Below are 26,701 nucleotides of genomic sequence, written 5' to 3' on the forward strand. Positions count from 1 at the left end.
CAGAGGCAGACCGAGAAAGACTTGGCAGGAGGTTATAAGGACAGACTTGATAGAGAGGAAGTTGAGTTTAGATCTAACACAGTCTAGATCAGATTGGAAGAGGGTCATTAATATACCCCGTCCAACCCATGCTAGGATGGAAAACGGACGTTAAGCCGAGAATGATGATGATGATGAAACATGATGATCGAGCGTTTATGTATAGCGACTCTCTCAATCTTAACTTCCTTTTCTACATGTCCGAAATAGTATGCATCACTATACTGTCATTTTCATAAGTTTATTGTTTATTTTTCAGGTCATCACAAACAAACAGGCAAAAATATGCTTCAATTGGGTTTTGTTTTTAAAATTGCTTGAATATAAATAACACTTGCACCATAAAAAAAACTAAATTAAATTCAGACCTGCTATGGTTTTTAAATGTTTTGTCAAATGAAGAAATTATCTACAATTAAATCCGTGATAAAATGTCTGTTGACAGCGTTCACCTCCGCATTAGTTAAGAACCGCATGGTTGGATTTCTTTTGTAAGACCAGGTTACAAAGGGGCCAGGCAAAAGAGGTTTATGTCTACGTAGTTCTTTTAACTAAGTCAGGAATCGGTGAATTAGTTAACATGGTCAGGTTAGCTATGAATAGGCTTTCTCATGGATTAAAAGGACCAGGACTATTTAATAATTCTGAGATTTAAAAGTGTCAGACCAAGGCAGAAGTTTATGTATTGTAAAAGTTTGAAACGAGCTACGAAGATGTCTGACCAGACTGGAAATGTGGCGGACATTTTGTCTGACGGGTGTCCAAAAATTATTTCGAGGGCTGCCATCGCATGCTACAAAATGGATTTTATAGGTTGATTTTCAAAACTTAATATTTATTTTTCAGGCGTGCAATTAATCACACGCCTTAAACAATTTAGGCATGTCCCAAGCCGTGCGCGTACGATCGCACGCCTCTCCTTATTTCTTAATGCGAATTTCGTACTTAAAAATACACGTATTTCTTAATACAAATTCCATATTTTTTGAAAATACGAAATACGGTTTTTAAAAAAATACGCATATTTTTGAACACGCAATTCGTATTTTCGAAAATACGAAATACGGAATTCTGTTGTTTTAAAAATACGAATTGAAAATAGAAGCGGGCGATTTTCCTAGAGAGCATCACATTTATAAATATTAAGTAAATTCAAGAAAAACCAGGTTAAAATTGTTTTTATTTCGAGCTTGATATGGTTCATGTTTTCTTCTTTCAAGAACTGTTTTAACTGTTTTAAAGTTATCTTGTATTCTCGTATTTCGTCACTCCATTTCTTTCTTTTGTGTTGTTGTACCCAGTTTTGTTCGTTGCAGTCGTCGGCCCTCTGATGTTTGTGGAAGTCTTCTTTGGAAAGCATCTATCGTTTCTGCCTCAGATAATGTGAGTGTCAGATATTGTGAGTGATACAAAGATTAATAAACTCAAAATCCTCCGCGGAAAAGGGTCTATATGCTATGTCAAGCTGGCTCGGAATGCCAAAATATTTAAGCGCTAGACACAAGTCTAATTTAGGGCAAAAAGTTTATAAAAAAAGTAAAAACAAGGGACGGTAGAAGACACAAGCTATGCCGTTTTGCGTTGCCGTTAACTGCAATAACCAGACAGAAAACAACAAGGAAGTGTTCTTTCATAGTTATCCAAAGGACCAAAAAGTTTTTAAACAATGGGAAGCTGCAATAGGTCACACTGAATTACCTAAGTCTGGAAGGCTTTGTTCTGCTCATTTTGAACCTACTTGTTTTGAGGGAGCTGTGGATTTAAAAAAAAGGGCTTCGTGGTAACCAAATCTCGCTTGGCACCTCATTACGACAGGCTCTTATGTGTGGTTGCTCCTGAACATTTTCTTCTTCCTTACTGCTGCAATCGGCCCAGCCATCGTCCGAGTCATCAGAAACCATGAGTGGCTCGAAAAGATACGGTAAAATCTCCTCTGATGTTTTTGTGGTTGAAGAAGAAGACGAAGTAGAACATGCTTCTGCCATTTTAATATTTTTTTTCTGCTAAACTCAGTTATTCGCTGCCGTGCATTATTGTAATTTCTGTTCTGGTGGAATGGCTAACTTGGGTTATACTTTCTTATTACATCACACGTCTTTGAAGAGTGGAACTAAAGCGGCAAGAAGGCAACAAAATGGCAGGGAATTTGGAAAAATTTGTGAGAGTTTTGTGAGCTTTTTATTTACTTTTGTATTAGATATTTACTAAATTCATAATTCTTGGCGTATTTTGATTTCAATAACGAACTATTGTTTGGGACGCAGGAATCCCTTTAAATAAAGCTATAAAATTATGGGGTAGTAAAAGCTTAAAATATCACATTTAGAAAATTAAACATTAGATACAATACTACCTATCAAATTTACTAGATACTACTACTACTACAGTACAGTCCGTTACAACACCTTTTTCTGCAAGTCGGAAGCCCTTTAATCTTTTGTTTATCGTAATTATTTTAATGATCTTTGCGAGAGCTATGTTGCGAGTAATATAACAAAAGTTTAACGATAAAACAATACTGTAATTATTTTCTCATAACATCAAGTTTTATTATTAAAACTTATTGAAAATAAAATCCCCTTAGGTATAGCGCAAGTAATGAAATTTAATGATTTGTTAACTACCTGTTTTGGCAGTCTAGTCAATGAAGAGGCTAGGCATGCAACACTTTGCATGCCCAAAAGTGTTTCTATGTTGTCAAGGCGTGCGATTCTTATTTCTTTAATTACTAACTCTACAATGGAGGAGGGTGTTACGACAAGCATATTTTCTGTGTACGATATTATTTTGTTGCAAAAAAATTTTAATAATTCACTCCCTTTTAAAAAATTGAATAAATTTGTTCCATTCTTTTGAATTAGTAAAATAGTTATGCAGCAAGAAAAGTTTTCTGTGCTGTTTTGAAAATTATGCGACAAGAATTATTCTTTGCTATTTCAAAAGTTATACAGAATATGGTGTTGTTTTGAAAGTTATACAGTAGTTTAAGATTATTTTGTTTGGAAATTTATACAACAGCAAATTATTCTCCTTTCGGTTATGAAAAAAAAATTAAAAGTTAATTTTTCGTGCAGTCTTATAAAAACATCTATATCCCACATGTGCAAAATTTTTTAAGGAATTTTGTATGGGCAAAAATTATGTTGTATCATAACAGAGGAAGGTGTTACGAGAAACCTATTCTGTGATGTTGTTTCCTATAAAGCAGACTATTTAAGCAATAGTCAGAAGTATTACATTTTAGCTAGCATACGTATTTCACCATTATATAATGTATGATATATTATAATAACCATAACGAAGGAGGGAGTTATGACGATAACACGTATCTTCCTTTTTTCTCGAGTTTTTTCAGATCGGCGTCACGATTACTGATCCAAATTACAGTTTTACAAAAAATTTAAAGCAATGTATGTAATAAACGATGTATTGAAATTGTGTTCTGAAAATAGAAGATATTTTAAATCTTCTTTCAAAATAAAATTAAGATAGTACAGTAAAGTTTATTTTTATATTTTAATTACTTTTGTTTACAAATTCTATAGACTTTGCACCAAATGTATTATCAACGTTGTCACACGTAGGTTATTGTTATTTGTACAATAAGTTTCCCTGATCTTTTCAATTTCTCGCGGTGTAATTATTTTTTCTAAAAGACAATAGTCTATTATGAAAGTAATTATTTATGCAAGTTGCGTGTATGCAGAAGCTTACAATTGGACTGTACTCTAGGCTAAAAGAAAAGAAATAAATTTTGACACTGTAATAAGAATCATGGCAAATTAACCCTTGTAACTAGATTTTTTCTCCAGAAAATATTGTAAATGCAAATTTTTAATCCAATACAATTTAATACAATTTATTGGCAAAAATGTGCACGTTTTTTTCCGCATGGGATTATATATGTTTAATACATTTGTCCCATATTAGTTACAAAAACTCCTGCTTTACTACACTGATTTTTTTTGTATGCTGAAAAAGTTGACTTGATTAAATTCTCAGCTTTTACACTGACCACCAAGAATCGAATGTTTATTTTAAGTGCTATAAAGGTGTTAAAATCTTAGTGTTTCTGTCTTAACATGAAAAAAAAATCTGTATGTGGTTATAAAGTTACACTAGCTTGGCCATGTGTAGCTTAAAAATCACTGTATTTTGTTCTAAAATGACGAAAACACAGCCTTACAAAGCTTTAAAATCTTGCTCTTTTGTTCCACAATGACATTACGAGCCTGTACGGGGCTTCGATATTTGCGTTTTCTTCTGAAATGACTAAAACCTGACCGTTTGAAGCACAAACTTCACCATATTTCATTATAATGTTATGAAAACTCAACCGTTTTAAGCTTACCAGTAAAAGTATAAATATTATTTGGTAATAAAGGTAATTTTAATGGTATAACGGTATTACTAATATTACCGAAAATATAGGTAGTTACTGTTTTCCCTAAAATCGTCACATTACAGTTGTTATCAAAAATGCCTTTTATGCTTATTTTATCTTTCTTCAAAAGACGACCATATCGGCGCTTCAAATAAAAGTTTTAAACCTGACGATTGTAAGATTGTTAGTTTTAAAATCCTGGTAAATATAATTTTCTAAGAAACTTTATAATCATCCACCTCATGAATTATCATTTTTGTTGTATCGTAAAGAAATCAACCAATGAAAGCCTATTCAAAGCCAACCTGTACTTCCTGGCTAATCCACTGACTCTTGAATCAGATAAAGAATTACTTAGACTGAGATATTATTAAACAGCCCCCTTTATAGTTGATAACTGCGGATCACATCTGATACCTAGCCTTGCGATCCTTCACTGATGCAGAGGTGAACTCCAATGGGACACGAATAAAACAACTCTGCATAGTGTGCACTGGCAAGCGGAACAGGCAGGATATATTAGGTATTCCATTTAAAATTTTTTTTCAATTTTGAAACTTAAATATGTTCCATGTAAGATGCAGAAGTTGCATAAACTATCTCGTTTTAAGAAGGGGCAACTACAATACAGGCTTGGACAGGAGTAAAAGCTCTGGCCTGCAGGCCATCACACACCTAAAATCTTTTGGCACATGCAACAGACCGCATGCCATAAAGTGAAGTTAGGCATGCATAGTACACGCCTTAAATACTTGCGTGCTTCCTTTTTTTCTATCATTTAAAAACTGTACGGAAGTGGGACCTCTGAATTTCTTTATCTCGCAATTGATGCAAGACTTTAGCTATTTTAAGAGGTGGGAGACCTACAGAAGTGTGGTGAACCCCAAACACCATCGCTACTTAGTAATCACTTGATGGTCAATCATCAGCTGTGACACTTGGTCGAACACTCCCATTTGCTTAGATCTCAGATTTCTTGAATAGTACTGGTCCTTTTAATCCAGGAGTTACCCTATTCATAGCCAACCTGATCCTAGCTAATGCACCGACTCCTGACTTAGTTAAAAAAACTACGTAGACATGAATCTCTATTGCTTTGCCTATTTGTCGTTGGTAACCAGGTCGTACACAAGAAATCCAGTCATGTGGTTGGTAACTAATGCAGAGGTGAACGCCGATGGAGCACGGATGAAGCAAGTCTGCAAAACTGCACTTACAGGCGGAATAGACATTTTATCATGGATTTAATTGTAGATAATTTCTTCATTTGACAAAATAATTGGAAACCATAGCAGCAGGTCCCAATTTAATGGATTTTTTCTTTATGCCTGTAAAACAAAACGAAACCCACGGGCGGTTTAAATTTTTTTCTGTAAAAATTTTGTTAAAGTGTAGCTGAACTTTCTGAATGAAATTTGAAGTTTTATTTAAGCCACGTGGATAAAGATTTTTTTTAATTTGAAAACAAAGCATATTTTTGCTTCTTTGCTTGTGAAGACCTGAAATATAAACAATAAATATAAAAATGACAGTATAGTCATGCATACTATTTCTGACATGTAGAAAAGGAAGTTAAGATTGAGAGAGTCGCTATACTAGTAGACGCTCGATCATCGTGTTTGGGGTTCACGATTTAAAACGTCCCTCACTTTTCTACTGCAAAATGAATGCGCAACAAAAATAACCTTGGAGCCAGTATCGCAGACGTAACATTCTTTGCACGTGCGTTTTACACGTGCAAATCATCGCACACCTATTCAAATATTCCTGAAAAAGACTCCTAGGTGTGCGATCATACGCATGACAAAAACAATAATGGCGTATGTGAAGGCGTGCGCGTGTGATGGAACGCCATTTCCGTCCAAGCCTGCAATACATTCTGTTGTTTAATTCACACTTGAAAAAACCAAAGTGTTGTATGCTACTTGGCCTGTGACCACAAATCCTGCTAGGTTTTGAAGCCTATTAAATGACTGAAAGTCTTAGACGTTAAAACAGGCTAGATGTAGCCAATAAGTTTTGCAAATTGCAGCTAAATGCCAAGTTCCAACCACCGATATTTAAAACATAATTTTTTGAGGAAATAATTTCACAAATATGATGTTTCATAGTATACACACTCTCAATATTAAAATGCTAACCAGGCTGGTCATTTTACTTTATTTCTCTATTGTTTAAACAATAGACCTATTGTTTTTAACCCAAAATCCCAACATGATTGTTGCCAGGCTTGAAGAAAAAAGATTTTTGTGCTGAGCGAAATCTTGCCTTTCGTGCTGTGCTACTTAATTTTGTGTAAACAAACTACTTAAGTAGTAGCGCTTCAAAGTAGCACAAACTTCAAAATAAACAAATAGAACTTCAGAATAATTAATTGTGAAGCTGTATTTAAAAGCAAGGTTTGTGTTATCAAACTGTCATGGCGGCGAATGTAAGAAAGGTTTGAGTGAGTACCACTGTTTAACTGACACTGATGCGGTGATAACAGTGATCTGGAAGAATCTTTTAATGATAACAACTTTATGCATTCTTGCATTACACTTTGTTGATAATGTTCATAGCTAGCTAGATCAATTTCCATGCTGAAACTCATCATTTGAACACTGCTAAGCCTAGCCACCCTAGAGGTATGTAACTTTATGTCTATGTAATGTATATGTATACTATCCAGTATTTTAATTGTTTTTCTTTCTGTGAAGTTCCGCAAAGTCTTGTAAAGTAGGCACCCCTCAATTTCAGCTGTGCAAACAAATTGTGTAGGTTTGGATTTTGGGAAAGAGAGAGCACTCGTATTTATCCAAATGTCCAATTGACGTTTGGTTAAACTTTAGATAATGTACACAAAAAATGAAATAAAATAACTGCAACCCTGCACCGCACTCACCTCACCAAATACACTTAGAAAATTTTCGTTCTTTTAAAAGTGCGTATCTCCATTTGTGCCAGTAATTTTTCACAGCGAGTTTAGCTTTGCAGCAACAAATGGGGTCATTCACAAAAAGTAATGAAGCTAGCATGCTCAAAGAAAAAGGAGTCAGAGAGGAAGTCTAAAAGCGTATCAAAGTGTACAAGGGGAAGGGAGTCTTCCAAGGGGCTTACATTACTACGCTTAATTAATGCAGTGTTTTTACATATCTTGCTCGCAAAAAATGTGTTGCTTATTTCAACTTTGACACTTTACACTTTCCATATTTCCCAATTGTTCATTTTTCAAGTAACATGTTATAATTAATAATTACTAGTCGCTAAGGCCCGTGGAGAAGTCCACTTAGGCAGGAGGGACAATGTAAAAATTATTTATTTTAGACCTTTTGCTGATGTCAGCAGTGCATATGCGAAAACAAATTGACGAAATTCTGTTTATCGGTTGTCTCTATTGTGTAGAGCTCGACACGCTCATGAAGAGAATGTATGTGAACGGTTAATAATATATGAGGGTATAAAATTATGCTGACGTCAGCAAAGATTCGCGAAAACGCACAAAATTATTTTTTAGAAATTTGTATACCTGTTACCTTTAACGTATAGGTCTTTAAACGCTGAACAAGAAAATGTATAGGATCATGTACTTTTGACAAACGGTTACGGAGATATGGTGGTTTAAGTGATTTTTGATGACGTCATCAACCCGTCCGTTCTGAAACGGATTCGGGGACCCAGGTTTGGGAAAATTACCGATATTGGTCCTATATGGTCCCTAGTTACCCATGAGGTGAAAAATCATTGACGTCACCACCTCGTTTCCAAGTTATTTGGCCTCAAAGTTTTAAGTGCACTGTAATGGCTTCATTAATTTAATATAGGATATTGACGTTAAATTAGTGTTATTAACGTCGCGGCGTAACGTCATAAAATTTAACATTTGAGACATACTTTTTCGGCGACTTCAAGAAAATTTAGGCAACATCAAAGGAAAATGACGATATCCACTATGACCGTCACATACACTCCGTATTATTATATAAGATTAAAGGGAACCCCAGGTATAAGATGATGTTGGAGTTATCTTATAGAGATTAAAAAGTTGGTTAACAAGTCTCTTTAATTTTTTTAAAAAGCTCTTTTCGCTCTCAAGATAATCACATTTAAAGAATTTCAGATTTAATTATCTGCATAAATTATGATGTCATATTTAAGTAATAGCAGACCTTGACATTTTCTGTCGTCAGTAACTTTAGACCTGTTAAGGGATGTGCAATCAAACTTTATTAATGCATAAATTTATAAAGGTGTATTGATTAACTTGAAATTTTCGACCAATGTGACACTCGTTTGCTAGTCTCAGGCCTCTTAGATTTTTTTCAATGACCTAATAACTGTGGATCTGTAACTTGGTTTGCAATAAGATTTTCTGGGTAAGCTTGCATAGGCCCTATATGTTTCCTTACAAAATTTGATTGCAAAGAAAAAAATAAGGAGGCCTGGGACAAGCAAACGAGTGTCATATTGGCAAAAAATTGCCAAGTTGATTATCGGGAAGGGAGTATGAGATTGACGATTTATAGTTCATAAGCATTTTTTGAATAGACCCAATATAATGATTTTATAGATTATATATGCCTTTAAATTTTCAAACCTATAGATTTGAATTCAAATTGTTGCAGGTCTACCATTATATTACCGTTAGCCTGGTTTTTTATATTTTTATGTTGTATGATATCACTATGTAAGCCTTTTACATTTTTTATGCATGAACAAAATGTTATTTGTCCTAAAATCTTATTTTTTGATTGCGATTTTTTAATTCCTTTTTTAAATATTTATAAAATTTTATTTTAATTGCTACACAAACTGCATTTTAAGCATTTTGAAACTATCGATTAATTGTGCATGCAAAATGGTATAGATATACTCCAATTTATAGCTAGGTAGAATGTAACAAAAAATTTAGTCGTATTTCACTGTATATAATAATACTGTGCAAAAAATTCTTTAAAAAACTTAACTGGGAATATTTTGTTTTATTCTTTCCGAATTCTAATAATTATGGACTGTTTGCTGAACCCACTAGAAGCAAAATCGAATGTGCATGTAATTGCAGATTTGAACCTGGCATAGAAGCTTGCGGAGGTAGGATGTGCACATGTGATCAAATTAAGCATATCCTTTCCTTGTGCACTTCATGTGTTGGTGCAACCTCGACCGCAGGTTTTACCGATATAAAAAGAGAAAACCAGCTCTGGCAACAAGGTTGGTGTTGGGGCATATGTGCAGCTTTGAATGAACAACTGTCGTATTGCAGTAAAGAGGGGGCGGCAAGTGGTTGCAACTATATACTAGTATCCTTATAAATCTTATTTTTATAAAGCGTGTAGGTGTACACTAATCTCACTTAATTTAAATCTTCGCTACTCAGGGACACCCTTCTCCTCATTTTGCTTTTTGTTAGCAACCATCACTCCTCCAGATAACCATCACCGCCCCTTTATTTATTCTCCACAACGTATAAAGTGTAATTTTTAGTGCAGGAATCCTTTTAACAAATATTTACCAGAAAAATATTTCATCTTTTGCTTAAAAGATGTGATTGTAAAAATTGTGTTGTTGTGAATTTGAAACAAGACAGGTCCTCTAATGCAAACGCTGAATACTGTAGTGTGTAACTATTAAGATTTCTATGACAATACACTCTTTTTATTTGTAGATCTACTACCATATGCGGACAAGGAAGAGGTGACTGAAAAATTTGTCACTGATGTGGCGAAAAAACTTGTTCAGTTTCTTGCTATTTCCAATGACCGAAATTCCAAAATTATAAATTTTGTAACTCCAGAAGAAATAAAAGCATGTTTTGATTTTACTTTACCTGAATATGGTACATCTTTGGGTGGAATCTTGGAACAAGTGGAAAATATTTTACATTATGTTGTGAAAACAGGTATGTGTTTTTAAAATACTGCTGAAAGTAGTTTCCTTATTAAGCAACCTGTTTAATTTTTTTGCTTTAAAACTACACTACTCTGAACATTACAATGTTCAAAGTAGTGTAGTTTCAGGACACTAAATTCAGCGATGTTTTACATTTGTAAAATTAATTCTATAACTAAATAGGGTAGTATGAATAACTAGTATTGATAAATGAAATTAAAACTATTTTACTTAAAAATTTAAAAAAATTAAACTTATTTTTAAAACACAGATGAAGTTTGTATATATATATGATTTTTTGGATTTCTTGCAATTCTTTGACATTTATTTAACAATGTGTTGATGAAAATTTAAAACAACATTAAAGTATGCGATGAACACAAGCTGTAAACACAAAATCAGTTTATTGTGGCCTTGCATTATTTTATTACCTACCTTACTGTAATAAGGCTAGGTTGTTTTTAGTGTGAGATCTTGTTTAATTTGGTATTTTGCTGTTGTTAAGTTGTAGTTAGTAGTTTATACAGCCCATTTTTTCATGTCAAGACAGTCAGATAATATTGCCACTGCTCAGGAGAGAAGGTATTGGTACCGATAACACACACACAGAGTAGAATTTCCTACCTTGTTGCTGGCAGTGCTGCCGTTTTACTATTGTTTTCACAACACACTTAGATAATCTATGTTAAAAGTTTCATCATACATCTGCATAATTATGTGATTCATATGACAACATCATTTATTTGTACCAAAATGTGTAAACAGACAGGATGACAGAGAAACAAAACAAAAACGTGCTTAACAAGCCTCCACTCTCAGAAATGGATTTTGAATTGGAAACAATTAGCTGTGATGGATATTGCTAAAAAGCTGGAAATCCCGAAAGTAATATTAAAGATGTTTTCCTTTACATTGTTTTCCTCTAAATAATAACACAGCAAAGAAATTGTTTTTCTATTTTACTCGGTAGCCATATGTGATGTTCTCTAGGAAAATCGACCACTTCTCTTTTCGTATTATAAAATACGAAATACAGAAATTTCGTATTAAAAAATACGGATTTCGTATTTTAAAATACGCGTATTTTTAGAAATACTACGAATTTTCGTATTTTAAAAAGTACGAAATTCTGTTTTTAAAAAATATGAAATTCGTATTTAGTATTAAAGATAGAAAATACGAATTTCGTATTTTTTAAAAATATTTTAAAAATAGAATTTCGTATCTTTAAAAATGTTACGTGTATCAAGTGAGTGGTTAATTAACTAAATAGAAAAATTACTTCTCGTCATTTTAAAATGAAGTAAGGCTACTTTAAAGCTTCGCAGAGACGTTTTCTCTTTATTTTAGATTGTAATATTATTTTAGATTGTATAATATTATTTTAGATTGTATAATATTATTTTAGATTGTAATTTTTACTCAGACAGCTTCAGGAAAAGTATTTAGGAAAGAGAAAGAATCTCTATTTTGCCTTTGTAGATTTAGAGAAAGCTTTTGATAGAGTGCCACGTAAAGTTATTTGGTGGGCTATGAGAAAATTAGGTGTGGATGAGTGGCTAGTTACGATGGTACAGTCTATGTACAGCAATGCTAGAGGTCGTGTCAGGATTAACGATTCACTTAGTGATGAATTTAGTGTAAATGTTGATGTACATCAGGGTTCTGTACTTAGTCCTTTGTTGTTTATCCTAGTCTTAGAAGCACTGTCGATGGAGTTCAGAACAGGTTGTCCATGGGAGTTATTGTATGCAGATGATTTGGTTCTCATAGCAGAGTCGATGTAAGAATTAGTTGAAAAGTTTGAGAAGTGGATAAAGGACTAGAAGAGAAAGGGCTAAAGGTACACACAGCAAAGTCTAAAGTCATGATTAGTAGCATTGCAGCCAAGTGTGACATTGTAGTTGGAAAGTGGCCTTGTGGAGTTTGCAGGAAAGGGGTTGGTAGTAACTCAATTTTTTGTCAGACTTGCAAGCATTGGGTACATAAGAAGTGCAGTAGTATTAGTGGAAGGTTAAGAGCTGACATACAGTTTGTATGCAAGCGTTGCAAAGGTGAGATTATAGAGAATGAAGTATTTCCAGATTTAATGATGTACAACAGTGGCTCGTTAGAGATAGTTGAGAACTTCTGTTACTTAGGTGATATGTTGGGCAGTGAAGGGGGTGTTGGAAGAAGTGTTACTTGCAGGATAGGTTCTGCTTGGAAAAAGTTCAGAGAGTTACTTCCTTTGTTGACTAGCAGAGTCCTGTCAATTGAGGTAAAAGGTAGGTTGTATGAGGCCTGTGTAAGAAGTGTTATGTTGTACGGTAGTGAGCCATGGGCAGTGAAGCAGGAAGATCTTGACCGTTTAGAAAGGAATGATATTAGAATGGTTAGGTGGATGTGTAACGCCAGTCTGAGAGACAGAAAGAGTTCAGATGAGCTAAGAAGCAGGCTAAGTCTCCGTAGAATTAAAGATGTTATCCAGATAAGAAGATTGAATTGGCTGGGGCACTTAGAAAGAATGGAGGAGAATAATTGGGTAAGAAAGTGTAGAGACTTGATAGTTCCTGGGGCAAAGCCCAGAGGCAGACCGAAAAAGACTTGGCAGGAGGTTATAAAGACAGACTTGATACACAGGAAGTTGAGTTTAGATCTAGATCAGATTGGAAGAGGGTCATTAATATACCCCGTCCAACCCATGCTAGCATGGAAAACAGATGTTAAGCCGAGAATGATGATGATGATGATGTAATACGGCAACTTAAAAGCTTCACAGGTTCGTTTTCTCGCCATTTTAGAATAAAATACGGCAACTTTAAAGCTTCACAGGGACGTTTCTCATCGTAATCCTATCAAATAGTTTCAATTTTCATAGTAAAGTATATAATCGTTTTGTGAAAAAAATAAAAACATTTAATTCGTTGTTTCAATTCGTCGTTTCAATTCGTCGTTTCAATTCGTCGTTTCAATTCGTCGTTTCAATTCGTCGTTTCAATTCGTCGTTTCAATTCGTCGTTTCAATTCGTCGTTTCAATTCGTATTAACAATGAAACGATCTGGGAGACGATCCCCAACCAGAGATTACTTTTTTTATGTGTTTGTATTTTAAATCTACAGAGTATTTTTAGAAATGTGTATTTTTAGAAATATGCGTATTTTTTAATACGAATTGCGTATTTCAATAATACGAAATTCGTATTTAAAATACTCGTATTTTTACGGTTTAATACGCGTATTTTTAAATACGCAAATCATATTTTTAAAAATACAAAATATGGAATTCTATTGTTTTAAAAATGCGAATTAAAAATAGAAGAGGTTGATTTTCCTAGAGAGCATCACATATTTGTTTACATTTTTACAGGGCTTAATAATACGGATTATTTTAAAACTTCATAATGGCAGAAAATGGCGACACTGTCAGTTGGCTGTGTTTTGATTTTTTCAGACACAGATTTTGTTGGTACCAGTGGTAGCGGCAGGCAGATGTTTAAAGGTACAAAAAAAGTAGGCCCATAGTTTTGCAAATTGTTGAGTAAAATATCAGGAAAATATCACTAACTGCAAGGGTGTTGGGTGTTCTAAAAGAAATAGGAAAGAAGAATAAGTGCTATTTCTGCCATTTGTAGAAGATTTAAAGTATTGAATTTCATAAAATTTAAAAAACCAGAAACTTAATGAATAGAACTTTTTCTTACAGGATGACACAGACACAATGTAAAGGTGTTCATTGGAAGAGAGTCTAGATGACTGAACCGATATCTTGCTATGAGGGACTAATGATTTCAGCTTGGAGCGTTTGACATTGTAGTATTCTTAGAAAGACCAGAATTTGCTACATGAATTTGTTTATCTGAATGAGTGAATAATTGAATAAATGAATTTATTAATGGGTTAATAGCTGACCTGAATTTGCTACATAAATTTGGAAGAAGTGTTGGAAGTGTTACTTGCAGGATATGTTCTGCTTGGAAAAAGTTACTTCCTTTGTTGCCTAGCAGAGTCTTGTCAATTGAGTTAAAAGGTAGGTTGTATGAGGCCTGTGTAAGAAGTGTTATGCTGTACGGTAGTGAGACATAGCAGTGAAGCAGGAAGATCTTAACCGTTTAGGAAGGAATGATATGAGAATGGTTAGGTGGATGTGTAACGCCAGTCTGAGAGACAGAAAGAGTTCAGATGAGCTAAGAAGCAGGCTAAGTATCTGTAGAATTAAAGATGTTATCCAGATAAGAATATTGAATTGGCTGGGGCACTTGGAAAGAATGGAGGGTGATAATTGGGTAAGAAAGTGTAGAGACTTGATAGTTTCTGGGGCAAAGCCCGGAGGCAGACCGAGAAAGACTTGGCAGGAGGTTATAAGGACAGACTTGATACTGAGGAAGTTCTAGATCTAACACAGTCTAGATCAGATTGGAAGAAGGTCATTAATATACCCCGTCCAACCCATGCTAGCATGGAAAACGGACATTAAGCCGAGAATGATGATGATGATGAAATTTGTTTATACGAATGAATGAATGGTACTTTGACAAGACCTGATAATTTGCACGAGTAGTTTCTAGTGATTTTTCCACTTTTTGTTAAAACTTTGTGTGATTCCAGATATAGCTTTCCAGGCCTTGTCATGAGAGGTATCCGATCAAACGCGCACACGCCTATGCACAGCAAAACGGCTAGAGGGGGGATCAGCACACGCAAAATCATATAAAATGTTTGGCTAGCATAATTTCTTCATTTACCTTGTATTTATTATTTTTTATTCTTATTTTAAGCATACTATGAAAAGATAATTTACATATGAAAGATTAATTTAGAGCAGGGTAGCTAGTCAATGCTCACTATAATATTTCCTCAATACTACTGCCGTGTTACCTGCCAAATTCTAGACTTTATGCATGTTGTATCACATTCCTCCGTTATGATAATTCTAGTTAATATTGCAAAATAGTATATGGACTGCTGAAACACCATTCTTGTAAAATAGATTTTGTCCTTGTTTTTTTTAATATTCTTACAAAAAACACGTCCCTATATGCTTGTCGTAACACCCTCCTCCGTTATACTTATTTTTTGATGTTAAGAAAAGACTACATTGATTAAGTCTTTTGCGCATGAATTTAGTTTGGATTTTCACCTTGACAGGTAGCAATGCTCAAGGGTTTTTCTGAATAAATAACAAGAAGAAAAAACAATTTATCCAAACGTATTAAAATTTACTTTTTCTTATTAAAGATATAATTCATATTTTATTTTTAAAGCCATAAGCAGATAGAAGTATTAGTTACAACATCTAAAAGAAGACAGGTTACTATTACCTAGGGTAACGAATTAATGCTTAATAATGACTTTAATTATTTGATAGGGGTGAAGTATTTGGGATCCACTACTCATGGAGTTTGTTCTGTGAACAGATACCACCCCCTTAAAATAGCTGTAGATTTATTTGTTACACAAAGTAATGATAGTACTTCTAGCACAGAATTGGAGAAAAAATTGTTGTTGTTTTTTATCAATATTTATGTGAGTGCCAGTGAGGATCACAACCTATTTCTTCAAACCAATCTTTTTTACTAAAAAACAAAAAAGCATGCACACACCTGTTGGTAGTATGTTAAATTTTTCAATTTATTGCTCAGCTATGTGAGTATATCATATTGATCATTTCTTTAAAAACAAAAATCATTCGTACGGATGTTAATGTTGGAAATTGGTAAAACTTTTTTAACTTAGGCATGTTAATTGTTTTGTGCTATGGAAGTCATTAATTCTAGTTGATGAAAGTCATTAATTTGAGTGGAACTTATTTATGAATAAATTTTTAAGTATCCAAATTTTTCTACATTGAAAATAACGGGAGACCTGCGATGCGTGCCTTACAAGTAAAATTAGTTGGATATTTTTTTTGTAGCTCATCCTCGTTTTTACAATCAGCTTTGGGCTGGTGTAGATGTCAATTGTTTAATGGGACAATGGATTGCTAATACTACCAATACATCAATGTAGGTACATTTGTCTGCTTTATTTTCTTTTTTAATCAAGGCTTAAAATACACGTTTTGTTAACAAGAAAGATGCATTTGGCCTTAGGCTTAATGTTTCTTAGTTTTTTTGAGAAATAAGCCTCAACTGTTTCTTATTTGTTTCTTATTCTCAATTGTTTCAAAAACATGAAGAGAATAATATGCTGGTAGAAAAGGGTGCAGATGATGGAAACATTTTTGATTTGACTTTAGTGCTTTCTGTTTAGCTTTATGTGTTAGAAAAAAATTATTTCTTGCCTTTTTGATCCTGTCCATGTTTCTTAAATATGTTTTGCCAGTTTGAGCCTACGTTTCTTGTATAGAATTAAGTTACCATGTCAATCATTCCCACTGCTTAATAAGTTCCAACTGCAACCCGAACTGCGGTCCTGAAAATGATAATCGGACATTGTCTGGCCCAGACACATGGGTCTTCATGGCTTTGCCAGATGCTAACAAAACTGTATTACTTACGTAACTTCGTAATAACTCCACATAATTACCTAAGTTTGGCTATTCAAATTGTAGCTGCACTAATTTTGTTTTTAAAGAATACTTCAAGTTGTAATGGTTGTCTCACATTTATTTGATGTAAACTGTTTTTCAAATTTACATAGTTACAGATACTTACAATATGAGTGCAGTAAATATATACAAAAATGTTTACATAAGATTAACAGATAAACAGTACAACATGACATGCATCACTTATATGCACAACTAAAACAGTATACATTAATAATTAACATTTATGGCGCTACATGGGACGACACTGGCACAAACACAACTACCTATTAAATAATGATCTTTACAAAATTCCACTTCGGTCATTTTAAAAATGTTCTATTGTTTTGAATTTTAGATTTAAAAGATAGCAAAATTAAAAAATCATGTCACATAATTCAAATAATCTTTTTAAAAATAAACTCTGTGCAATTGAAAAATATGTTATCTTAATTTAAACAAGTTAAAACTATATAAATGTCGATGTATATCAGCAAGATGGTAGGCCAATTGAACTTGTACTCCATGTTTTTGCTGTCTTCAAGCACTGAAAATAAATATTTTATTAGGTTTTTAAGCTATTTCAGGACCTGTCCATCCTACTTAGAGCCTCATAGCGCCTCCTCCCTCTAAGATCATCAACTTCATAAAAGAAGTAAGGTCTAAAATTTTGTAGTTTCTACTCATGACGTCATTATTTTGAAAGAGGTCAAGAATTTTTGGCATTTTATTCTAGGGTAATTTAATAAATATTTAAAAAGATTAATTAACAATGTCACATTTGGAAATATTAGAGAGGCAGGATCATTTTTCAATTCATGATTAGTATTAATATTTTTAATGAAAGAAACAAAGGAAGTTTTTTTAAAGGACTAAATTTCAGGTAAATAACATCATTATGGAGGGTCCAACTCATAAGGATTATAATAATTATTATTATTTTGTGAATTTAAGGTATACCTACGAGATGGCACCATTATATGTTATGATGGAAAAAACCATTTTAAATAAATTTCAAGAATATGTTGGTTATAAAAATGGAGATGGACTACTTTTTCCAGGTTACTTTTACAATTTAAATTTATTAGAATTTGTTAATACATCAGGCACAGTCAGTAAAATTAGACAGGTGAGTTATGAGTTGCTGTAGTTTCTGCCATTTAATTTTATGTCAGCAGCACACCTAGGCATAGAATTTGTCCCCATCAGTGGTTATTAACTTGGGTTTTATTGTTCATTCATTTTATCTTTTTTATTCCTTTGTGGGCCCAGGTGTTTATTTCGGCACTTTGTAACGAAGTAAACCACTATCTAGATGTGGCCTGGGAACACCATAGATCAATTACCATTGGCTTGTTCATCAATAGCTCTTTGTTTTTCGACAAGAATTTGTATTTTTTTGTGACCTGCAAGATTTAATTTTTCCTGTGTTATTATTTTTTGTTGGAGACAAATGGGGGACGTTTAAACTCGTGAAACCCAGAAAACTGAGCGTCTGAACTAACGACTCTCAGTTTTAACTTTCTTGTCTCCGATAACTGAAATAATGTTGCAAAAGTTTATTTTTATAGCATGCTGTAAGAAAATATTCAAAATGTAATTATTGTTTCAGAGATTCTTAACCAGTTTTTGTGAACAATACAATGCAAGTTAAATACAGCAAAAGTTGTTTTCACAAAAAATTCGAGTATTTTTGTAAAATGCTGCTTACAGTACTGACCAGATGTGAGCGTGCGCATACGCCGAACTTGCAAAAATAATTGCTTTCATTCAAAAACACAATAGGATAGCGAGTTCCTTTCAAATCACACAAAATAATTGCTTCGTTCTTAAACTTTTAAAATGCGATCTAAAAAGCATTTCTATCGCCGCTTTTCGTTCTTAAACTTTTAAAATGCGATCTAAATAAATCAAAACAAAATAAATCTCTCTTTTTTAATAAAACTTTTCAGCAGCCAGTGTTGATATATTTACAAACATAATACAAAATAATTAAATTAAAAACCAAAATAAACATCTCTTTCTCTTTATAAAAGTTGATAGTTTTCATTTAGAATTTTTTTCTAAAAAGCTTTTTGTGCAGACTGGGCTTGCATAAATCCAGCTGTAATTTGCTGCAATTGTTGCATAGAATTGTTCATCATTGCCATCATGTTATTTTGGTTTTGATTTACACTTTCTTGTAACTTTTTCTGATTTTCTAGCTCCATTCATTTTCTTTAACTTCAATTCTCTTTCTCGAATGGCTTCTTCGTTTGCCATTCTTTCTCTCAGAAAAGAAATTGTTTCACTACCTGAAGTTCTTTGTCTCTTTTTACAAGGTTTCGTGTCATCTTCTGGTTTTCTCGACCGTGTTTCGGCAAATGTTTCCAATGCCTGTAGACGTATATCCTTCCCTAATCTTTCTCAATCTTGTTCTTTTTTTTTTATTTCCATCCTAGCTCAGATATTTTAGGACTTATTCCTGTGGCTTTCAGTTCAGCACTATTCTTTTTTTTTATATCGATATTATAAATTGGTATGACTCTACAACCAGCATCTCCCTACAAAGCAACACATCTTTCTCATCATTCCATACCATTGGACTACTAAATATATAAAAAGCTTCCATTAAGCTACTGTATAAAGAAAGACAAATTTTCAAAAATATACCTAGCTTTTACTTGCTGCTTGCAGTATATAAATTATTCTAAACTAGCCGAAGTCCCGTGGAAGAATCCACTGAATCTCTCATCGAGTCCATATGATGGGTGCAAAATAAAAACATAGAACACAGTAATTTGAATTTTTAAAAGTCACAATTTGCATTATTCTATATCTATAACCGCTGAAACAAAACGTCCAAAAAAATTAGCATGTGCAGAAAAAAATAAAAATAAAAGAGAAAAAAAGCACAGGGATTGAGGTTGCTTACAATCTCCATTATTATATTTATACCCGTTGATACAAAACGTGTAAAAATATAAGCAGGTTCAACAACAGAAGGTCTAACACAATCGAAGGTGTCTAACAACGGTTATGTAAAAAGCTAAATCTGCAAAAACTAAATACTTGCTCTGCCATGCCAGAAGAACACCAGATAAAATAGTATACTAGACATTAGGAAAAATCGTAAGTCACACAAAAAAGGTTATTGCAAAATTTTCACAACGTACAGTTTCTAATGCATCTTATTACCCCACTGTTGAGTATTTTCGTATGTTTACGTTTATTCGAACGTTCTCGGAAAATTTGATTGGTTTTTTTTTTCACGTGACCAGTCTATATGACGCCGTATTAACCGACATCAAAACAAAAACAATACAAGAAAGTTAATTTAAAGTGGTAGAAAAATGTCAATTACTCCTTGTTTTCGTCTGGTAGACGATAGTTTATTTGACGATTTAAATGAAATAGACGAATTCATAGCAGGACAACAGTCAAAAGCTACAAAATATTGTAATACGTTTGCAGCAAACACCTTTGTCAGGTATTGTCGAAGCATTCAAGAATATAGACCACCTCATCTCATACCACCAGAAGAACTGAACAACACACTGTGCAAACTATTTATTAATGTCAAACAAAAGAACGGAAAAGAATATGAACCTGACTCCCTTACATCACTATACCGTGGCTTACAAAGACATCTAGACAGTATGAAAATTCCTTTTAACGTCCTCGTTGATGATGATTTTGAAAAGTCCAGAAAAGTGTTAGCAGCAAAACGAAAACAGTTGACAAAACTTGGGTACGGAAATAAGCCAAATGCTACAAGGGAATTGGAGGAACATGAAATTGAAAAATTATACAAGACTGGCTTTTTTGGAAAACAGGATGCTCTCACACTGCAAAGAACAATGTGGTGGGTTATCTCATTACATTTTGGCTTTCGTGCAAGAGATGACGCCAGAAAGTTGCTTTGGGGAGACATTGTGTTGGAAAACGATCCAGAAAGAGGGGAATGTTTAGTTTTGGTAAAGGAAAGAGGTACGAAAACCAGAAAAGGAAATGAAAAGGAAGAAAAAAGATTTTTCTATCCCACTGCATATGCCACCGTAACGGAAAGATGCCCAGTCTCCCTTTACAAAGAGTTCAAAAAACATCGACCGGAGGATATGCTGATGGAAAACTCGCCTTTTTTTTTACATTGAGGCAAAAAATTGACTACACAAGAGAAGACAGTTGGTATTTGAAAACTCCCCTCGGGAAAAATAAAATTGGAGAATTTTTAAGTTCCAAAAAACACGGGCTTACAGGCAGAAAAGTGGCAAATCATTCTGTTAGAAAAACATCGATTGGAAAGCTTTTGGATGCAAATGTCCCCGAAGTTTATGTAGCCCAACACAGTGGTCACAAAAATATTGATTCGTTAAGAAATTACAAATCAGCTAGTACCACTCACCGTTACAAAATGTCAAACATCTTGAGCTCAAATAATAACCAACTTGACGTACATAACCAATCGACAGCTCTTAATACTTCCAGTTCCACGCAGTCTTCAACCCTCTCTTCATTTTTTTCCGGAGGAAATTTTACCAATTGTACATTTAATTTTGATACGAACACTCCACCAGCGAAACGACAAAGAATTGAATTTTAAAACTGTTTTGAAAATATTCTATTTTTAAAAGTTGTATTGTAATGTTTATTTTTGAACGAGTTGTGGATCGAATGTCTGTGTACGTTCGAAATATAAAGAAAGTTACATGGTTTCCACCTAAGCCTTGTTTTTGTTAAAGACCGCTGGACTCTAAAACCTCTTTTTCATTAATGGTTATGAAATAATCAGTGGGGTAATAAATGACTTATTAACCTTATTAGCCTGTCTATACGGGAAAATATAGACCTCTGTCACTCGCATGGACCTCACTGCGTTCGGTCCATGACGTCATGACCTCGGTCTATATTTTTCTGTATAGACCGGCTAAACGGTTAATAAGCCATTAATACCAAATTAGCTATTTAGTCTATTGCATACAGCAACCCTCCCATTGCGCAAACGTGCCGTGCATGATAACAATGCAGTGTTTTCGAATTTAAGAATCGAATATATTTCAAACGGTAACGTAACAGATGTAAACATTGCTTTAACTTTGTTTACATTAGGGTTTGTTATAACGACATCAACCATTTCGTAGCGTTAAAAGCAGTAACAACGGAAAAATTACTTTTTACATTTATATAATTTCTTCTCTAAGATATAGACGCTGTATTTGATAAGAATAGTGGTCCTGGAAGGTTTGCAATTATGTAAACAATAGCAAACATTAAAGTTACGAAGTGTTTTTTTTTCATTTAAGCCTTCATGTTCTTAACTTTCCCTGGTGTACTTTCCCATTGCTTTGGTTTGTGAGATATATGCACAATAAAAAAGTAAACTTCTAATAAAATTTGTGCATCATACAAATTTTTATATCTTGCTATAGCTATTGGCAATTTCTTTATATTTAGAAAAACAATCAAGATTAGACATATTCTTAGAATATTCTGAACTTCTGACCCATTGTTTAAAGTATATATAGTCTTATTCTTAGCATGTTTATGTCCTGAAAATATATGATGCCTTAATAAAATAAAGCTTGCTATAAGTTGCTGTAGCTATTGGCAAATTCTTTTTATATTTAGAACAAACAATTGAGGTTGGACATATTCTTAAGATATTCTTAACTCACGCTGAGTATATTTTTACAAAAGAAAATATGTTCAGGCTGAATACAAAACATATTTAACTTCATATTTAAGGGAAAGTTTAGCTGGAAGCATGTAAACGGCTTAAAAACGTTTTTCACCTAAATTAATTTCTCTACCAGATAATCTAAACAACACACCTGATTTTCTTTCGCTTTCTCAGTAGGCCTCTAGCTAGCGTTCTCTGGATAAAAGTTTACTTCGATTACTGATTTCGCTTCATCCCAAAGAAAACAAATTGATAATGTATAGCTAGCTATAATTGTCTCATACTTTTCCAATCAGTTCTTTTTTTGACTTTATATCATCTTACATTTTTCTTTTTTATAACAAATATTTCTGACAACAACATAAACTTTTTTATTTTCGCTCGAAAACAACAGTCGCTCTGCAACAACAGTTTTGTTTTGTACATTTGAGATTCGAATTACATTCATATTCGAATGCGATACAACCTCGGTCCCAGAACACAAAAATGATAAAAGAAACAAAAAAGCTTTAATCTAACCTCATGATGAGTGAAATGTTCGGAATAACTTTTTTAAGGATAACTTTGAAAAAGAGACAACTTTCTTCGCTTCGGTTTTCTTTTTTCAGTTGATAAACTTTGTTTCCGTGAGATACGGCGCGCACATGGTAAACCTGGGGTAAAATTAAGTATTCTATCTATAACGACCAACGGGGCTTTTAAAACAAAAAACCCCATAAAAACAGTTAAAATGAAATAAAAATTAGTTTTAATAAAATAAAATAAAAGAGTTTTATTGTTTAAAGTAATAAGAAAAGAGAATTAAATGTTTAAAAATAGTAACCCCCTGATTTGCGTTTTTTTAACTTGGTAAATTTTAGCGTAACACCACGTCGTAAGAAAGTGACCCGTACTTTGCGTGTCGTGGACTCACATGGTTACTCACACAAGCGTATTATTATATAGATAATTCAAGAAGAAAATATAAACAACCGATCCAACTGTATTGGTTATTCATTCTTATTGCTGTACTTATCACTATTTTCCTACTCAATAATGCACAAAACGATAAACTTACGATTTCTTGGAGCACGATTCAGCAGCCATTTTGGAGTTTCAGCATGGACGGCGAATGAGAAAAATGAAGTCTTCAAATTCTATTGAACGGTTATTATGAGGGACTTCCCCTGATAGCGCATGCGTAGAAGAGTAAACTAATTCATTCGTTATTTCTTAAGCTCGCTATAATTAACCATTCCGACCTTAAAGATTTTGCAAAAAGCCATGGTGATGAATTAATCACAATTTGCTAAACACAGACGCAAAACAAAGAGATGCCACACTATATCTGCAGAAATATTGCCTACATGTTCCACTAACTCTGTTTGTTAAATTTCAGTGGAATGCATTATCACATCACAATGCCTTATCATAAACTAGTTTAAAAAAAGATTAGTAACGTGGCATTATTTTTACAATTATGCTCTGTAGATTTTACGATTTTTTGCGTGAATTTTATGTTCCAAATTTGTTATCGCACAATTAAATTATGAAGTTCCTTCTGTTCATGTTTTTCACATCATTGAAATGAAGCCGCATGTTATGTTGCTGGCCATGGTTCCTGTTAATATCATTGATAGCTGTGCTGACTCGTCTAAACAAAGAAGTTCATGAAGTGCAGTTTTTAGCAATAAAACCTTCATCGCTGAAATTTTCGACCAGCCGCCAAAGACGATCTGCACCCATCTCGTGTTATCCGAAACACTGTGCACATTTTCGCCTGCTCATATCTGGTGACATTAAATTAAACCCAGGCCGGCTAAACTTTAGAATACCATCGCAAAAATTGATCTACACAAGAATGAGAACTAACGAGCCAACGACCAATTTATCAGATTACCTAGAATAAATCCACCAACGAGCCAACGAGCCAACAATGACTACTTCCTAGTCCCCGTCCCCTCCTACGCGTGGTAGTCCCCAAGCTAACGCAGATACGAATAACACAAAATCACTAAACATAACGTTTGATGAATTATTATGTATTCTCTTAGTATAAATTATAGGACAATTTTAAATAACAGTCATTTTTGCCAATTTAAACTTTTATTTTCTCTTTATAAACTCTTATTATTATTTCTACTCAACAAATCATTCCTGACTGGTTGGTGTCAATTATTGACAACCTACTCATCCACTTATGTGCACACCTTTTTTAAAAAAACATGGTATTTGTAAAAAAAAATTTTTTATCTAAAGAATATCTGCAGAATTTGTATTATGTCAAATCCGAATAATATATATTACCACACAAAATAAATGACAACGACTATATTCAATTATTTAAATCTTATTTTTATGACTAACGCGCACTTAACACAATTTTTATTAGCATACCTCCACATAAATTCACCTAGATGGGAGCCAAATAAATGTTTCCGAATACCAAATTTTGGAAGATTACTTTTAGCTTGTCGCCAATGTCCTTCAATTTTGTTAGTATTGTCACCTTCAATATTTACAAATTCAAAGGAATGATTAACCTTTAAATGTACGTGATCTATTTCATCCAGAATATCATAGGCCTTCCAATAATCTGAAATAATTATGGTCCCTGGGAGTATGAATTTTTGGATTATTGGAATTAATGTTTCTCTGTTTCTTTTTTCCACTGGTACCATAAAAATTTTTCTACTCTCTTCTTATATGCCACCAAATACCCACTGGCCTTCAACTTTATGTCCTAAAGTAAAACATTTCAATATTTGTCATACCTATTTTTATGGTTATTAAATTATACCAAGTATGAAAATGCAGATACGTTTAACATTAAATAACCTTTGTGGTACTTTCTTCTTCCGAATTCCGATTCGTCAATCTTATTCCAGTTCCACCAATGGGTGAGCTATTCTGCATCCTAATATCGTCACATATCTCTCTTATGAAATTATCCCAATCAACAGCAGTTGCACTGGATAATTTCATTTACATAACAATTTGATTTTGTTCCATTCCTATAACAATCATTCACTATAAATATATATTCTACATAATTTCAAATGTTTATTCTTCTTTATAGCGAAATTGAGTTGGTGGATGGACAAGGTGCCCCTTTTAGAGAACGATCGACCATCTTCCGTTCATAAACATTCGCGGTCAGAAATTTTCGCTAATTTCGTTTATTAAATTTTATGTCGCGAAATGTTCCAAGAGCATACCTGCACCGGCCAAAAAAGGGTTTATAAATTTTATGTCCTACGTTTCTGTACTTAAAGTAGTTTTAAATACAACATTACCTGTACTCCACCAGTAAGTTAACTCGATTATCTCTTCCAAAGTTAAATTACTTTTTTAAAACCACGAGCCTTTTCTAAGTGATATATCATTATGTTTTTTATTACTGCATCGCCATGCCACTCCATCAGATGAATAATTTTTAGTTTGTAATTTCATTGTTTGCTCACAACTTTTGCAATACCGATTTTTTGCCAATAAACCAACTGGAAAGCACCAATCAATAATTGCATCTTTTGAAGGTATAATATCATTCAGCAAACCACGAAATGTTATAAAATCACTACAATACTTCCTCGAATAGCTCCCTGTTGTAATCCCAGTTTGACTACATCCGTGTTTAAACACTCTCAATGTTTTAGCAGAATTTGTTTGTACGCCTCTATTACGATACCTTTTTATTTTTCTCGTTCTTTTCGTCAATTTCTGTTTACGCATTGCAATGTTTTCTTATAAATAAATTAATTGTATTGTTAGAACTTTATGTGTATTGACTATCATGTATTTTGAATGATGGAATCATTTCCTATGATAACTGTTGAAAAAATGAATTTATATGTTGAAAACGTATCCAATGCATGGAAGACAATGAATTTGTTATGTTAGATCTAGGAGAATATACAATCCTCCTAGGTTTGATGAAAATGAAGCAGCAGAAGAAGATTAATAAGTTAATGCTATTTACTGATAATTATTTATTTAGTCCTATATATTTATCCTCCCACTGAAAAAGTCATAAGATAACTTAGAGAAAAAGACCAATACAAATAAAGTGGATTCTGCGTAATTGGGACCATAAACAATAAGATTGGTTTTATTCATCTGCGGAAGCGAGTTTGCATATGATTAAAATAGACGGCATATCTTCTTTCTTTACAACTTTCACGGTTTGATACATGGCCAGACTCTCGACACTGAGCACAACAGTAGCTTTATCAATTATTTTTAAATGAAGTGGCAATGACACACG

General features: G+C 33.4%; 1 protein-coding gene across 3 annotated transcripts in view; it reads left to right on the forward strand.

Annotated features, from left to right (window-relative positions):
• Nucleotides 1–26,701, forward strand: part of LOC130622240 (acidic amino acid decarboxylase GADL1-like) — a 53,512-nt gene that overhangs the window by 4,741 nt on the left and 22,070 nt on the right. For 2 of the 3 annotated variants that reach the window (XM_057437683.1, XM_057437684.1), the window contains exons 2-4: nt 10,068–10,301; nt 16,185–16,275; nt 17,754–17,860. In XM_057437683.1, the coding sequence (XP_057293666.1) occupies nt 10,068–10,301; nt 16,185–16,275; nt 17,754–17,860 (432 nt within the window). Of the gene's footprint in view, nt 1–9,292; nt 9,614–10,067; nt 10,302–16,184; nt 16,276–17,753; nt 17,861–26,701 lie in introns of those variants that run through there. The other variant, XM_057437682.1, reaches the window with a different exon arrangement.

Source organism: Hydractinia symbiolongicarpus, chromosome 12, assembly GCF_029227915.1.
Source record: "Hydractinia symbiolongicarpus strain clone_291-10 chromosome 12, HSymV2.1, whole genome shotgun sequence".
In the NCBI taxonomy this organism is placed as follows: Eukaryota; Metazoa; Cnidaria; class Hydrozoa; order Anthoathecata; family Hydractiniidae; genus Hydractinia; species Hydractinia symbiolongicarpus.